General features: G+C 38.6%; 1 protein-coding gene across 19 annotated transcripts in view; it reads right to left on the bottom strand.

Annotated features, from left to right (window-relative positions):
- The window catches only part of unm_hu7910 (un-named hu7910), a 62246-nt gene extending 47717 nt beyond the window's left edge, over positions 1-14529 (bottom strand). For 8 of the 19 annotated variants that reach the window (XM_050056787.1, XM_050056789.1, XM_050056788.1 and 5 more), the window contains exons 1-2: positions 14252-14529; positions 2147-2338 (exon numbers count right to left, since the gene is read on the bottom strand). In XM_050056787.1, the coding sequence (XP_049912744.1) occupies positions 2147-2338; positions 14252-14291 (232 nt within the window). In that variant the 5' untranslated portion in view covers positions 14292-14529. Of the gene's footprint in view, positions 1-2146; positions 2339-8072; positions 8139-8226; positions 8784-14251 lie in introns of those variants that run through there. The other 11 variants (XM_050056793.1, XM_050056798.1, XM_050056796.1 and 8 more) reach the window with 5 other exon arrangements.
- Between the last annotated feature and the right edge of the window lie 2026 nt (positions 14530-16555).

Below are 16555 nucleotides of genomic sequence, written 5' to 3'. Positions count from 1 at the left end.
GGCTGCATGACGTGTCATTTTACCAGAAATGATAGGAATTTCTGCTTCTGCAATGTTTTAAAATCAGCCAAAAATTAGATTTAAACTGCAGCTGCTTCACAGCAAAGGTTATCCAGTTGTTACAAGTAAAGAGACACTTCCATTTTTTTTTTTATAGTGAAGCATCTGCAAATAATTCACAAATATGTTTGTCCTTCCCTGGAACAACATGCATTTTTCTGCAGTTTAGGCAACAAATTACAACAGAATATCATTATGTCAGTACTTATGCAGAGTATTTTTCAAGTATTGTTGTCTAGTGTTCAAGCCAAAATCATGTATAAAAAGAAAATGATTTTGATTTCAGTGAGCAGAGACAATGAGCCTTATGCATAGAAACATTCAGTCACAGAGATTTGATATTAAAAGGATAGCTCGGATCTTTTGAAGTGAGGTTGTATGAGATTCTTATTACCAAAATTAGCAAAATGTATTTTAGACACCTAAAATCCTATCTTGCCCAGGACACTCTTGAAAAAGAGATTTCTAATCTCAAGAGTTTTTTCTGGTTAAATAAAGGTTAAATAAAATAAAAATAAAAACAAACTTGATCGAGGCAGCTGTAGACCAGCAGCTCCCGTGTTCAGTGAGGCAAAATTACTGATTTTTCCAATGGAGGCTTTGACAAGAGCATAGATGTGGAACTGATGCTGTTAACGGTTTCCCCTTCTAAAATCGTTGTCTGACGATAAGGTACAGCAGTATAAACAGTCTAAATATAGCGTAACATAGGTGTTGTAAAATAACTGACAAATTTTGGTAATTTTGGTAATTTTGGTAATTTTAGAATCATTTCAGTTACAACTGTGAATACCTGATACCTTGCTATCTGGTATCTGAAGGACTTCTGCCCTTAACTGGATTAATTAGATGTTTCCTTACACCAGGCATGTCAAAATCCTGCCCAGGTCCAACTGTGGCCCGCATACCCATTTTAAACAGACCCTGGCTTGTTTCTCTAAATATACTATATGTGGCCCGCCACACAATATTGGTTAATCAAGCAAGACCACCTTGCATTTTTTTCCATTCACATCACAATATTAGGACTATCATACAGCTTGTAGACATGCACCAAGTAGGCACTCCACAGGTGGAAATAACATGTTTTCAAAAACAGGCGGTAAACCAAAGCAAACAAACATTTATTTAGCGACAGACATTTCCTGCTCGGTAGCAGACATGGCCACAGTAAAGAAGTATAAAGTTGACAGCGAGAACCGCTGTCTCACCGCTGCAAAAACATTTGCATGTTGGTAAGAACAATTCTGTTGTTGAGTGCATGCTGCAAGAATCTGACTAATGAGTTTTTAGATTTCTCTTTTACACCATTATTTCAAAAGCAGGGACAGAAAATCCTGAATGAGGCTCATTGATCACTTTTGTTGTAAAGCTGTGTAGTATTCATTTTTTTTACAGATCATGCAGCCCTGAAAGACTTCATACACAGAGCAGAGAGAGGAAACACACAAGATTAACTCTACAAACATCACAGTGGCTGCAGGGAGCTCCGTATAAAGTAGGAATAAAGTTAACACAGAGCTGTTTTTATTTCAGATGCACTCTGTAAGGGGAAGTTGGTTGTCGCTCAGTAACTCACAAAGCAGTCAGATGGGAGGTTAAGTTTGAGATAAGACAAACATGTCATCTGACACGTACTGCTCTGTGTCTGTGTCCGTGCTGTGTGTGTGTGTGTGTGTGTGTATGTGCATGTGTGCATGTGTGTGTGTCTGTCTGTCTGTCTGTGTTTGAGAGGAAGAGCTTGTGAAAACCCCATAACCACATGAAGACAGAAGCAGGCTCCTGTATGAAAACCAACTTTAGTGCAGTGTCTGAGTGTGTGAGCAGGTGAGCGTATGCGTGTGTGCATGCAGTGTGAACTAGAAACTAGGCCAGAAAATGTGACAGACCGCTGCCTGCAGTGCATGTGGTGTTCTTGAGTATTTTTACTTTGTGAGCATTTGGAGGGAAACACGTTGCCCTGTGCTCACTGACAACACTGCTGCATTCACCTGTGATGAAGACAACTGCCACTCTTCATTTCTAAACCCAGTGCATCTTTCCTTCACCATAAAATAACACAATGACAAATCTCATTGTCACTTACCGATGACACTGTCATAGTCCACAATGTTGAAGTAGACCACGGCCACCGAGCTCCAGACACCCAGCAGAGCCAGAACCACAAACCAGGTAAACATGGAGTACTTTGAACCTCCTCCTGCTGCTGCATCTCCTCCTGCTGTTGCTCTCTCCGTCCTTTTTCCATTCTTACTTTCCACCAGTGGTGTCTTCCCCTCTGAGGACATGAAAGTCAAGGGTCACTAAAGCATCATTACTGATAAATAACAGGCAATATTTTAGTTATTCTTTTTTCCTCTTTCCACATTACACAGGATGGGACACAAGCAAACACTGAAGTTCACATTTGAACTCACTCAGTATGTTTACATGCACGCAGTAGTCAAGCTTAGCTCATAGCTCGACTAATCAGTCAAGTCAGACTTCTCGTCTTGTCGTAAACATGCAGAAGAGAACATCGAATTTCTGTCTGATGTCTGACTCTGCCTTGATAGACGGCGCTGTGTCCTTTTTAATATAGTGCGTATAGAACTAGTTCCGGTTAACCCGAAGAGGAAGCTAATGACGAATGAAGATGGCGGAGATGGATGTTGCTGTGGCTTTGTATGTTTTGTACATGCTTTTTACATGTTAATTATATTACAAATTCAGTCTACCATGACCCTTATGGTTGCCGTGTTGTTACTGCACTGCTATATACTGAACTGCTGCTACGTCACGTCATCTCCTTCTTCTTCCGAGTGAAAGCCTGCAAAAGAAAAAGTGGTGCATGCACAGAACGCCGAGTCCGACTCCAGTCAGACTAGGTGGATACATGCAGCAGTCTGATTTTCAATCAAATTATCTAGGTGCGTTAGTCGAGCTATGGATGGGTCCAATTTTAGTTGGACTAAGCTGTTTACATGCATTTAAAAGTCCGGTTTCAGTTGGACTAAGCCAATAATTTGATTTTCTCAAGCTGCATGTAAACGTACTGATTGATACAGATCTACATCTTCTTTCCTTTAGGATATCATGTGTGTATTCATGGGCTACATGAGAGAAAAACAATATGGCAGAAGCCAGAAAGGGCAGGCTGACCCAGGAATAGAGTGAGAGACATACAGTCAACATGACCCTGACAGAGAGAGAGAGTTGACAACACCTGTTTGTCCTGCAACACTGAGAACTGAAATGGCTGTAAGTAATGACAACAGCTATCTTCCTTTGTGTCACAAATAATCATGTCTGATTAATGGCCTTAATATTCAAGATACAACCTATAAATAGCCTGGTCTTTCATTAAGTGCATGTTTGTAAAAGCAATAAGCCCTGAGAAAGGTTTCTTTGCTGCACTGATGCAACACAAAGACATCATTGAGGGTTCAAATAGCTGCTATACAACTGATGACAACATGTGTGCTGTCTGAAGGATTTTATTTAAAGTACTGATAATGCAAGAGATGGAATATCAACCAATAGAGTTGCAAGAGCTATTTTAAAAGCTTCCAGTGGCAAAAGATCCATTCACATGTTCTCATACACAATATTGAAGCTCTTCCAGTCTTGAATGGCCATAAGCACATTAGAAAGACAACTGTTAAGGACAATATTAATAAAGTCAATATATCCAATCACAGAGCTTTCAATTCTGTTACTTTTGCTGCTAATGGCGAGGAGGAGCTAAAAAGAAACCCTGATATGATGATGATATGAGCTTGAATGAAATGAGTTGAATTCAGTTCAGTAAGAATGAGCACGGATGTCTTTTAATGTTAAACATGTAAGGAAATATCGCAATGCTTATTTCCCTTACCACATTAAAAATTCCCATTATGTGTAAGCATCAAACTAACAGAGTAAGCGCTAGTTATTGCCCCTTGGTTAGCTGTTAAGGAATCTGCCTTGGTGTTTGGTGCATACAATGAATACACAATAAACATATTAAGAGGAAATAAAATTAAAGGCGAAGTACTGCACGAGAACATAAATATAAATCGAAAAATTGCAACAAAAATATCAAAAATATATTCATACAAATACATAGTTCTAAAATGAACAGATGCCATTTTCTTTATTATTTAATAATATGACACAGAAATGGGATGGGAAAGAGTCATCCTTCCGGATTGGGACAGGACAGGAATTTGTTTTTGCTCCGTCACGGAATTGGGAAAGGAGTTTCAGTAAATTTTGCTTTCGACAGGCCGACACCCATTCCCTGGTGACAAACATGTTAATTTTTAAGAAGAGAGAGGGTGTGTTTAATTTAATTTAATTTAATGTTTTGTAATCTCTTTTAATTTTCTGTTAGCTTTGCTGACAGACAGCTGGCTAGCTGTGTGAACATGCAGAAAGGTAGTGTCTGCTGCCCATCCTCTGGTCTTCACTGGTTAGCTAACATTACCCTTGGTCACTCTGCACTGTCCACCAACCAGATCTGGTGGGAGCTAGCTAGCGGCACCACTCATACGGTGACTACCGCTTGTAATACTGTCCCAGCCCAACAGCGTTGCCGTGGAAACTTGCTTGTGTCCACCATTTGGTCTTCCCCCAGGTTGCCTCTGTAAGTAAACGGCTTAATTTTGAGCTGCAAACTCCCTATAGCATTGTTAACTTTACTGTTAGCTCTATTTGCACTGTAAGCAGTGTCAGCGCTGCTAGTGGTACTAACAGCTAATGTAATTAACAGTGTAAGAGGGGTTTTGCAACTCAACATGAAGCCACTTGCTTGCGTCCTAGGGGTGGGACGGCGTTGTTGTGAAAACATGGAGGAAATCATCTGGTCTCCCTCCAGGTTGCCCCAGTGAGCAAGTGGCTTTTGTTTAAGCCGCAAAACCCCTTTAGCAGTCTTAAATATGTTAGCACAACTAGGCATGCTGACACTGCTAATGGTGCTAAGAGTTAACAGTAATTACTAGGGATGCGCACGATTAGACGTTTAAACGTCCGCCCCCTTGCTAGTCGGCACTAGGGCTGTCAAAAAAAATTCGAAGTTCAAAATATATTCGAATATATATATTTTTTATAAGTTCGAACCTAAATTTGATAAATCGAATATCATTAATAATTAATTAATACTATTAATAATGTTGTATATCACGGCGAATCCCGTTCGGGCGGAGATGGCTTGCACACAAGCCGGGCCAGAGAGGGAAGCAGCGACGGAGGGAGAGGCGCCGACGAAGAGCCCACTGCGCCAACACTACCCACTGCGCTGTCCGCGATGTGTGACCTGTTCGGGTAGACATACAGGGAGAGTGTTGTACCTGCTGCCTCCCTGCCTACCCTTTTTGAAGAAGAGATGAAACGTTACTAGAATGAGACACCACTACGAGCCGACCAGGATCCACTCTTGTGGTGGAAAACTACGCACTGAAGTATCCAAACATTGCTCAGATGGCGAGACAGAAGATGGTCATACCTGGCACTTCAGTGAGGTCAGAACGAGTGTTTTCATCCGAGTGTCACGTTCATATTGTGCCAGCAATAAGCATCTTATTTTTTGTGGGGTTTTTTTTGGTAAAAATACATAAATAAATAAATAAATAAATAAATAAAAGTAAACATAATAATAATAATAATAATTATAATAATTATTATCATTATTATTATTATTATTATTATTATTATTATTATTATTATTATTATATATTAAAATATTATTCGAACTCTACTAAATTAATTCAAAAATATTCGAACTCAATTTCATGGTGCTCTTGACAGCCCTAGTCGGCACCAGTGTTTCATTTATGTACAAGGCTGCTTAACTGTCACCCAGCCGCCCCCCACTAGTGGGTGCTACAGAGCCGTCAGACAGCAGTCCCCCTGCCTGCAGTAATGCGCGAGTAAACTGTAGTTTTTAAACAGCACCGCGGGAAATTGGAGAGATGTCCTCTCACAAAACCAGCACGGTTTGGCAGTACTTTGATCTAGAAAATGAAAACAATGTAGGCTATATAATCATTCGACTGGAGCAATGCCCAACCACATTCAACTCAAGCATTTGTATGTTAACCTGCACAGAACGACGGCTGCTGCTGCTAGCAGTGCTAGCCACACTCAGCCCAAATTGATATCATTCACCTAGGGACGCTGTGATCCCGCCCGGTCTGCGAAGATAACGCAGCTGATCACGACAATGACCTCGCAAGATATGCTTATGCTTAACTTTGTTGGAACAGAGAATCCCGTCATTTTCTAAAAAGGCTTTTATGTGAAACATTTTCAGGAACTTGTTGTGGAGGATTCAGTGACTAGTATGTTTGCGTATGGTACTTCAAATGTAGCTCCTGCTATCTGCTGGTGCTTTTTACATTACTACAACAACATGTCGGCTGGCACATGAACAGCCACAGTGACTGAAATAATAGTACAAGTAATAAAATTAGGACAAGGATAACCCAATGACATCACACACATTGTGAAGGATGACCCGGGATGATTGGTGTGGACCATTGTGTAGTGTGTCATGTCTGTCGGCCAAGTCACGGCACGATTTTATGACTCCACAATAGTGTAATGTGACACAGTGACTATCAGAACAGACAGAAATGTTGTGTAGTGAGCAAAATAAATTAACCTATAGACCAACATGCATAACCAGTCCAAAACAATCTCGGTGGTTAACCAAGTATCAGCGAACTAAGTATCCCCTAACCATTGACGTTCCAAGACAGGAAAGGAGATTTTTTTTGTGGGAATGGGATGGGACAGGAATGACAATTCACTCCCGTGACACCTTCTATGACAAAGCTCTGATTCAACAACAATGGCCAAGGCTCATGGACACTGATTTAGAGAAGAGATTTAGAGAAGTCTGGCACTCCAAACTAAAAGAAAAGCTGCATTATAAATAGGTAAAAACTAGCATCCATAAACTATAGAGTTCTTAGATAATCCAGGAGACTCCTGTGTTTAAAATCAGAATAATAAGGGAACAGGATGGGGAAAAAAAACAAAAAACTCCTGGAACCAGCTGCTCCTCCAACTTCAAAACTCTTAACACAATTTTAGCTGTGATTGGAGAACACTGTTCAAATATAAAGCCAAACTGTAACAGAATAAAATACTCTGAACCTTATAAGTACTCAAATTTGAATGCTCCAAACAACTGTGCCAAACCAGGCCAAACAGAAAACGTGCCATGCTTAATCAGGATTCTCCTGGACCCAGTTTTATTCAAGACTTCCTGTGGCTACTGTACAACTTTAGTCAATGGAAGGCTTTAATTGTGTAAATAAGCTACAGGATGATTTGAGTTTGCATTAAAGCCATGCTTCACACTGTACAAGGTCAAACCAAACCAGTGAAAACCACAACAAACCAAACTATGTTGAGCTATAAAACAAACAAACGTCCTCATATCCAGCAATGTCTCACTGAGTCTAGTCTCGCCACCAGACAATCAGAGATCTCCGCCTTCTGATAGTCTGGGGACACTCCTTTCCAAAGTGTGTTTAACACACCGGAGAAAACGGCCAGCAACAAAGCAACGCCTCTTGCATTTTTTGAAAAGGACACGCCCTCCCGGAAATGTGCGCTCCCCCTTTTCTTGTCCGCAAGGAAACAAACACACAGAGAGCTTGAAAATGGATGCCGAGAGATTTAACCCCGTTTTATCAAACGTGTGCTCAGTCCACAAGATTGTGGAAATGAAGGACTTACAGCGACTTTGTTTAAAACTTTTAACGCAGTCGGACTATGTTTACGAGCACAAGAGTTCAGCGAGCCACCGAAGGACCGCCCTGCAGATTTACTATTGGTTCTGCAACGTAGGGAGTTTTTTTAAACTCTGAAATTGTATCCGCCCATCTAAACACAAAATCAGGGAGAAAGTCATCAGTCTTTAGTTAAGCAAAGCATCTAAAGACTTGTGAGTCTACACTGAGTCCTACTCCTCATAAACACACTCACTAACCATGTCAAACCAAACCAATCCATGCCAAACCAAACTCACAAACTCCTCCTACCTGTCTCCTGGGCAACAGGCTGAGCTTCCTCCTTCATCTGTGTGACCTCCTCCTCATTAACGCCTCCTAACCAAACCAAACCAAACCAAACCAAACCAGGCCAGATAAGAATCAAACCAAACTAGGTCAAACTTCATTCCTACACCAATCCTACCTGTCTCCTTCTCCACTTCCTCCTGTATCAGGGGCTCTGCCTCCTCCCCATACACCTTCTCTTCAGCGTACACCTCCTCCTCCTCCTCCTCCTCTTCAGCATGGATCTCAGGGGCTGAGGAGGGTGAGACAGGGTAGGAGGTGCCATAGTGGCGATAACCCTGCATGGACGGTCTTAGGTCTCAGCTCAACCCAAAAACAGGGCCGTGCCAGGCCAGAACTGGGCCAGAACCAGGCCAGAGCAGACAACCTTCCTGAGTAGATATACACAGTGTGTTGCACACTAAACCACCATCACAAAAAATTAAAAATAACAATTTTAGAATATAAAGTGATGGACGTGTGAAGTACCAGATGAAACTAGACTGAAAAAAGAAGAATTAGAATCGCAACTATTTAAAAGTTTTCAAAAACATGACAAAATACTTTCGGAAAACTGTATAAAGGTTTAACTAGTACAAAACAATGAGCTGATGTAAAGAGATAAAAACAATCAAAAAGAACAAACAATCCAAATTACTGATCGTCCAAATAGGAAAGCAGCCATCAAGGAGGACAACAAAATGTGAATAAGCTAAGCAGGAGAAAGAAAGAGCTTCTCCTCTTCCTCCTTGTCTTCTTCCCAGCAGCTCTACAGTCTACTGGCCATCCAGAACCTGATCCCCACTATTATTAGAGCTGACAAACCCAGGGACACTGTGTGTGTGTGTGTGTGTGTGTGTGTGTGTGTGTGTGTGTTTGAGATGCCAGAGAGGACAGAATAGCCCCCCAAATAACCTTGACACTTGTTTGTTCTCTCTCACACACACACACACACACACACACACACACACACACACACACACACACACACACACAGCTGTGGGATATATGTCACCTTCATTAAAGGAACAGTACATGAAATCTTCAGAGCATACTCTGATCATGTTTTACATCACAAGGTGGTTAATTAGCACCGGTAAGTCATTTGAAGGTTTTGCTGAAAATAATTCTACACCAGTGCCTAGATAATACCTTACATTTGATACCAATATCACAAGTACATGATAACAGAGACCACTGATAAAGATAAGATACATTTCCTGTATCTGTCACGTGGGTTATGCCACTGTCCCACCCGTTAAGGAAACCAGTGGCGGTCTTGAGTCTATTCATTCCAATGGGAAAAGTGAACGCAAGTACAGATTATGCCCAATTCTTTTGCCCCAAAATCACCACAGTAAGTAATGGATCCAGATTTTACAAGCCACATATCTTCTGAACATTCTGAAATTAAAATGGCTTTCTTTTCTTTTTCTAGAAACATAAATCAGGAGGAAATGATCTCAGTTCAAGACCTGTCTCTGTCACAGCAACACGCTCCAAAAAGAGTTAGTGCTGAACCATTGGTCTTGTTTCACTGCAGTGCTGCTGATGTCAATTTCCAACCAGATGAACAGAAATTGAAATAGACTTGTTTCTTTGCTTAATAATATTATCATTATTATTATTAGGGGCCGGGCAGGCAGTCTTGCCAGGACCCTCTTGTTTTCCTGCTCGTTTCTTCTTGTTGCTGCAAACACAAGTCAATAGTCCTGATGGTGGCGCTACAGCAAGCGTCTAGAGTTCAAAACTTTGAAAATTCACAACAAATCAACCGTATGTGCTACAGGTTCACAACTTTCACCAAAATGTAGCCATTTTGTACATTTAAACTTATTGCATATTATGAAGTCCATCACTCTGTTTTTTTTAAATGTAAAACTTCTTAAACCTATCTCCTCCGACAATTTTTGTTCAATTGACACCAAACTTGCTACAGAGCATCTTCAGACTGTTCTCCACAAATTATCCTCACAGATTTTTGATTTATGAAAAATTGAGCCTACAGTGCATCAAGATGTTTGACTGTAAACAGTACTGTAAACATACGTATACTTGCAAATTCTTGCTAAATAAGTTTTCAATGTTCATGAAAAAAATTAACAAAATTTTGGAGTCATGGTAGATGATGTTTGGAAAATATCAGAATTTTATATCAAAAACTGAATTTTTGACTGCATTTTGAATTCTGAATTATGTATGTGAACCATTTTACACATCAGTTTTTCACTTAAGGAGTAAATCAATCATTGTTAAAAACAAATTAACAACATCTCCATGCTGTCTAGATGCAAGATGTGTATTTTCAGATTTTTGTGAAGCCACAAATGCGTCGTCACTTGCTAATTAGCTCAGTCAGATAGAAGATGTTCCTTGGTGTCAGAGGTTGTAAGTTCAAGTCTCAACTGATGCAAAATGTAGCTACATTGTAACTGCAACTTTTTTGTTGTCTTCCTATTCTGCCTCTTGTTGCTCAGAATTGCCTAAATTTGCCTAAAATTGTCCGGCCCTGAGCATTGCTGCGCAGTAGCTATGATTATTATTATTATTATCATTATTATTATTATTATTTTTATTAGACTATTTTTGGAAAGGGAAAGATAACATTATTTTACTGATAAGATCTTGTCCTAGGTTGATATCAGGTATTAAATTAGCAGATAAAAAGAGCGGCAAAATAAGGAGCAAATATTATATTTCTCTGGTATATGGTGTTGTATTATACCAAATCTGCTTGCATCCATCCACACCACATTTATATCATTTCCAAAACAGGCAGGGAGATGAGGGGGAGAGGAGACCACACTCACTTAGGAGTCCGGTAGTGTATAACATTTTATACCATTGGCACAGCTTGTAATGCGTTATTTTTGTCACAGAGCACCTCTGACGATACCTTACTTTAAAGCTGAAAAGGCTAATTGGCTGAGGGTTAATCTGCAACTGCTTTTGAGGACAGTCTTTTTTTATTTGCTGGTTCTTGTGAGGATCAGCTATTTTTCTATTTTCTTGCGTTAAAATAAACTAAACACCTCAGTCACTGTTTGAAGATAACTGTACAATTATTTAAAAAAATAATGGGTATAACCAATAGTGAAAATGAACATTAGTTGCAGCTCTACCTCAGTTTACTAGAAAACATCATTTCAGCCATACTTATTCAATATATCAGCCTTATTACAAATACCTGCATACAGTAATGTTTCAATGGAAAATAATCCAAAGGTACTTCACTAAAAGTAGCAATACTTCAGTGTTTAAAAACTCTGTTACAAATCCTGCAGTCAAAATGTTACTTAAGTGAAAGTACAAATGTATTTTCATCAAAATATTTTTTAATACCAAAGAAGTACTCATTTTGCAGAATGGCCCATTTCAGACTAATGTACATTATATTATTGGATTAAAACTATTGATGTTTTCATCACTTTAATGTTGCAGCTGATAGAGGTGGAGCTGATTTAACGACTTATTTACTGCCAGATAGCCTGTGTATTTCCCCTTGGGTTTCAATAAACCCTTATCGTAACTTAATCTACAATAATACATCATAATTTATTTGTTGATTTGATGTTTTTTATTATTAATTTTAATCTGCAAAGTAGCTAATGTTATCAAATAAATGTACCGCAGTTAAAAGTATAATACTTCCCAGACATAGAGGAGTAGAAGTATAAAGCACCAGAAAATAGAAATACTCATGTAAAGTACAAGTAGCTAAAAATTGTACTTAAATACAGCACTTGAGTAAATGTACTTTGTTACTTTCTACTGCTGGAAATATCTGGTAGAATTTTTTTTTAAAAACTGCTTTAAAGTTTTAGATATTGTTGCTGCAGTGTCAGTGTCGTTGACACTCTTTTCTATATCCAGCCCTCATTATATCTGCTAAGGTCACTGACTATGAATCACTGTGTAAGAATCTGGACTAGACAGAGCCCACTATCTGCAGTCAGAACACAGCTTATTTGTTTTTACTAATTCCTGGTTTCCCAGCTATTTGCATGCGTTCTAACTACGTCGCAAATGTGAAGGAAAGGATCAAAAGGGGGCAGCGTGAAATATCTGTTGTGATGAAAATAAAGCAAGTTGGAATACATAATAAAGTTGTTGTTTTTTTTGTTTTTTTTAAAAACTACTTGAAGCAGCTGGTAGGGGCACAGCTAGCAGTCAGAAATAAGATGAAGCTCTCCCTGATTTGTGTCCTCGTCTGCACGTCACATAAGAACACACATGCATGCTGCTGTAATTTACATTCCCGTACATACGCAAAGAAGTATAGTGTAAGTTTCCCTCTCTACACACAAACAATGCTGGGTTTTAATTGTAGATGTGTATGCAAACACTATGTTTATTCTAGACGACAATCCATTATTAGCATTAGGCCTGATATAGTTGGGAGTAACAGGCATTGAGAAATCTGAGAAGAGGCTGAAGCACTTTATTTGTTCATTCTGAGGGTCAAATTACCCATGTACACTGTAAAAAAAAGTTGTGTAAACATTTAATCCTCTGGTGATCATTATTGGCCAAACAGACAGCTATGAAAGTATTTTTTTTAATTATTTCTTCTGTCTGTAACTCTCTGCAGGGTTCCTACAGATAAAGGCACATTAGATTTAAGACTTTATAATGCCACAATACCAATGTTACAATAACAAAAATTGAAAAAAGAGGAAAAAAACATGAACTGCCAGTGATGGAGGGGTAGGGAAACATAAAACATTACTTTTTTTGTCTCGTGGTGGATTCCGTAAGTAATTGAAACAAAAAGATGACAATTATTCCGACGTTTTACAATGCAACATCAAAAAACAACTGAAAAAAAAAAAAAATCCTAAGGCACACGTCTTAACATTTTTAAGACTTTTGAAAAACTAATTTAAGACATTTTAATACCAATTAAAGCCTTGTTTTGAGATTAATGAAGGAAATGCCTAAGGATCTGCAGAAGCCCTGTCTCGGTCTTTCTGGGTGGGGGTTGACATGGGCTATGTCCCTTTCTCGTATTTTGTCTGGTTTTGGTATATCTATCTTGTTCAATTGTGTATGTAAAAAAAATCCTAAAAATAAATATTTAAAAAATAAATATCTTTAAGGAGTTTTCCCAAGAGTAAGCAACTATGAATGTCACAATTTGCTTGTATTAGGATACTGTGTGAACACATCGGGGAGGTCCACAGGAATAACTGCAGTAACACCAAAGATACAACTGCAACCAAGTATGAGAAGGTCACTGAACTCACCACAGAAATAGGCTACTTGTAATTGCAGAAATATACTAATTAATTGTCTTGATGAAGCCATGTTATGTTTATGAAATAACCTGAAATGTTTATGTCAGGCTCATAAACGTGTACATAAAGGGGCTTTGTTGACTAAAACCACGCAAATGACATCAGGACATCAACCATTATCTGCTGTCTGTTAAAAGTTAATAGCTTGTTAGCTACTGTTAGCAAATTATCATCTCTGGTAGCTAGGTTAGCTTAGCATCATTTACAGGGACCACTTACTTGCTAAGGCTGGACAAACAAGACAGCAGTCCCACAGAGTATCAATTCATTTAAACTTGACCATTTAGTAAAGTTGGATAGCTTAAGTCCTCTGTATTATGGATTTAGTGATGGCTAGCGAAAAATGGCTAAACTAGCCCGTTTTCTTACATCGCGAGAACGTCAAACCAGACCGTATTCAAAATTCTGTCAGTTAAATATATAATTTTGTTTAGTGGCAAAGCATACGGTTAAAATGACAGATTACGGTATGTACATATACGTTTATAAAACGCTTCTCAGTTCGGCATCCGTTTAATACACAAACTGACTTTATTCAAATAAAATCTTGTGTTTTAAAGCTGGTTAAGACTGCTGAGACGCCCCGCAGGACGCACTTTTGCCTGAAGGTGACTGTGGGAACCATTGGAGATCCAACTGCAAAAGCTGGAAGTTTGTGTTGTAAATAGTGTCGATATATTAGCCGAATTAAAGTATGCATCAAAGTGATTCCTAAAGCATCTTTAGTTTCGTTCTGACAGATACACATCTCTACCGATGTGGAACAAAACATTAACCTGTATAAAAATGAAATGTAAATATGTAACTTACAGAGTACATAGAGGCGCGTCCAGGACTCAGACAATCAAGGAAAGAGAGGGTACTGACCTTTTTTGGAGTGGGTTTTTGGAGTCTTTCTCTGGGCCATTGTTTCGCAAATTCTCCAATGCAATTTCACAGCTATGTGGCTACAAGCTAACAAGCTAACTTAAGCGTAACTACGACAAATGCATGAACGAGGTTAGCGCCCCTAGTAGCTTTAAGTTCACTGCTCTCATTGATGAAGCTACGAGTTGACCAAAAATTACGTCCTCACTTGGATACCAGCAAAGCCAAAGTCCATAGTAACCGTGATTGACTTTATATTTTGCTAATCAGAGCCTCAGAATCTGCTCATGGGCGGGACCAAAAGTGGGATCTCGTGATTTTGGACCAATCAGGTTGCGGCACAGCCTCCCAGTGTCGTCTCTCTCTTTGGAAAGGAGCAAAAACGTGGCAGCAGAAGAAGAGTTTGAAACATCTGGGCGGAGAGCAGACGTAACAAAAGGAGAAATAATGATTATGATTTTAATAAACGTTATCGGTACAGTACATGTTTAAACGCGTCGATTTTAACGATACTGAGGTGACAGAATAAATAAAAAACAGAAATTAAGTCACATAATATAGCACGAAAACCCACTCACATCGAAGTGTATAAAAACATATTCTGACTTTTTCCCCCTTTCATCATAAGGACGAAGTGATTATCATATTTCATCATAATGGTTAATCTCATCATCATCACCATCATCAGATTTTTATAATTAATCATCATCACCATCAGGTTTTATCACAGTAATGGGGTGATACGTGAAGTGAGCAGCTCCCCCTACAGTATTTTATTATGAAGTGCTATGTTATTAGTTCTTTATTAGTAAATTGTGTGTAAGTTTACATTTATTATTTTCCACCTGTGTTTGCATGTACTTAACTACATACACCTGTCTGCAGTCTATTTATATTTCAAGCTTATTCTGGTTCTTTTGGGAGATGGGTGTCTGATGAGTGTTTGCACATGCATTTTAATATAAAGCACATTGAGTTTACTTGTGGGAAATGTGCAAGAGAAACAAAACTATCTTGCTTAATACTGAAAGACAATGAGAGATAAAACAAAAAGGAAATGTATGAAGAAAACAGGAGACTGATGAGTTGATAGAGACACATTTATGCACAGGTTACTAACAGCAGTTCACAAGTTTAAATTTATTTACACAATTAGATATAAATTGTAGAGAAAAAGCAAATAAAAGTAGTTCACATCTGGAGGTGAGATAGAAACACAAAAAGGGCTTTTCTTGGTATCTCACCTATAAAGGAAAGACACAGATTTAAAAATACAACATGATGCAAAATAAAATGTCAATAAAGATACATATATTCCACACAATCAGCACTACTGTAGAAAAATAAACAGAACATCAAATATATCAGTATGTGGAAAATCCTCAAGCACTCCTCTACCTGTCTCCATCTAAGTGCACGGTAAATCCCCTACCACTATACCTGCCTCCCTCTTCCTGGATGGCCAGAGTCTACATTTAGCAGTAGCAAACAGGTGGCAGTCCTTTTCCCCGGAGAACAAATGAGCACCTGGACCAGCCTCATCCTACCTTTGAATTGTTTGAACTGAGTATATGAAATGTGAGTTTCCATTTCCAAGTGTTGTGTTGATTAAGTTTCAGTCATTTCCTGGTTCCTAGGTTTATAGTTATTGTGTTTCAAGTTAAATTACCTTTGTTGGAGTATCATTTATCCCATATCAGGAATCATGATGCCTAGTTTAATAATCTTTATTCTTTTCTTTTGTTAGACAAACCAGCTCAAACTGCCTATAAAAAACAAAATTGAAATGGAACCTCCTGCATGTGCTCATCTGTCCTAAGCGAGACACGACTGAGTTAATGAAGTCCTTGAACCAGAGTATCTTAAATTCCTAAATATTCTTCATAGTACTATGCAAAAACACAGCAGCCACACAACACAGCGATAATCTATAGTACCTAATCTTTTTGTCATCAAACCATCTTTAAGTTTTCTTTGTGTATTGGCACAAAGACAGAGTCAGTTAAAAGTTCAAGTTCATGTTCCATTGTTGGGCTATGTATTTCAATGAATATTGTCCATTTGATGTACAAGACATTGGTAGATAATGGTTATTGGTTTGTCTAGTTGGATAAGAATTAACCTGAGAATTATAGATAAAAAAATCATTAAAGCTTTCTGGTCAGTCTGTATCCATATACTTCACTTTGAAAATAAAAGTACATATTTGAAGAATGTTAATATCAGAAATGGTCAGTACATTTCAAGAAAATAGGAGAGGGTGCAGCACGACTTGGAGCAAGTTGCTATTCTAATAAAACATTT

Source organism: Epinephelus moara, chromosome 11 (assembly GCF_006386435.1).
Source record: "Epinephelus moara isolate mb chromosome 11, YSFRI_EMoa_1.0, whole genome shotgun sequence".
Taxonomy (NCBI): Eukaryota; Metazoa; Chordata; class Actinopteri; order Perciformes; family Serranidae; genus Epinephelus; species Epinephelus moara.
This window is presented reverse-complemented; position numbering and strand designations above follow the sequence as displayed.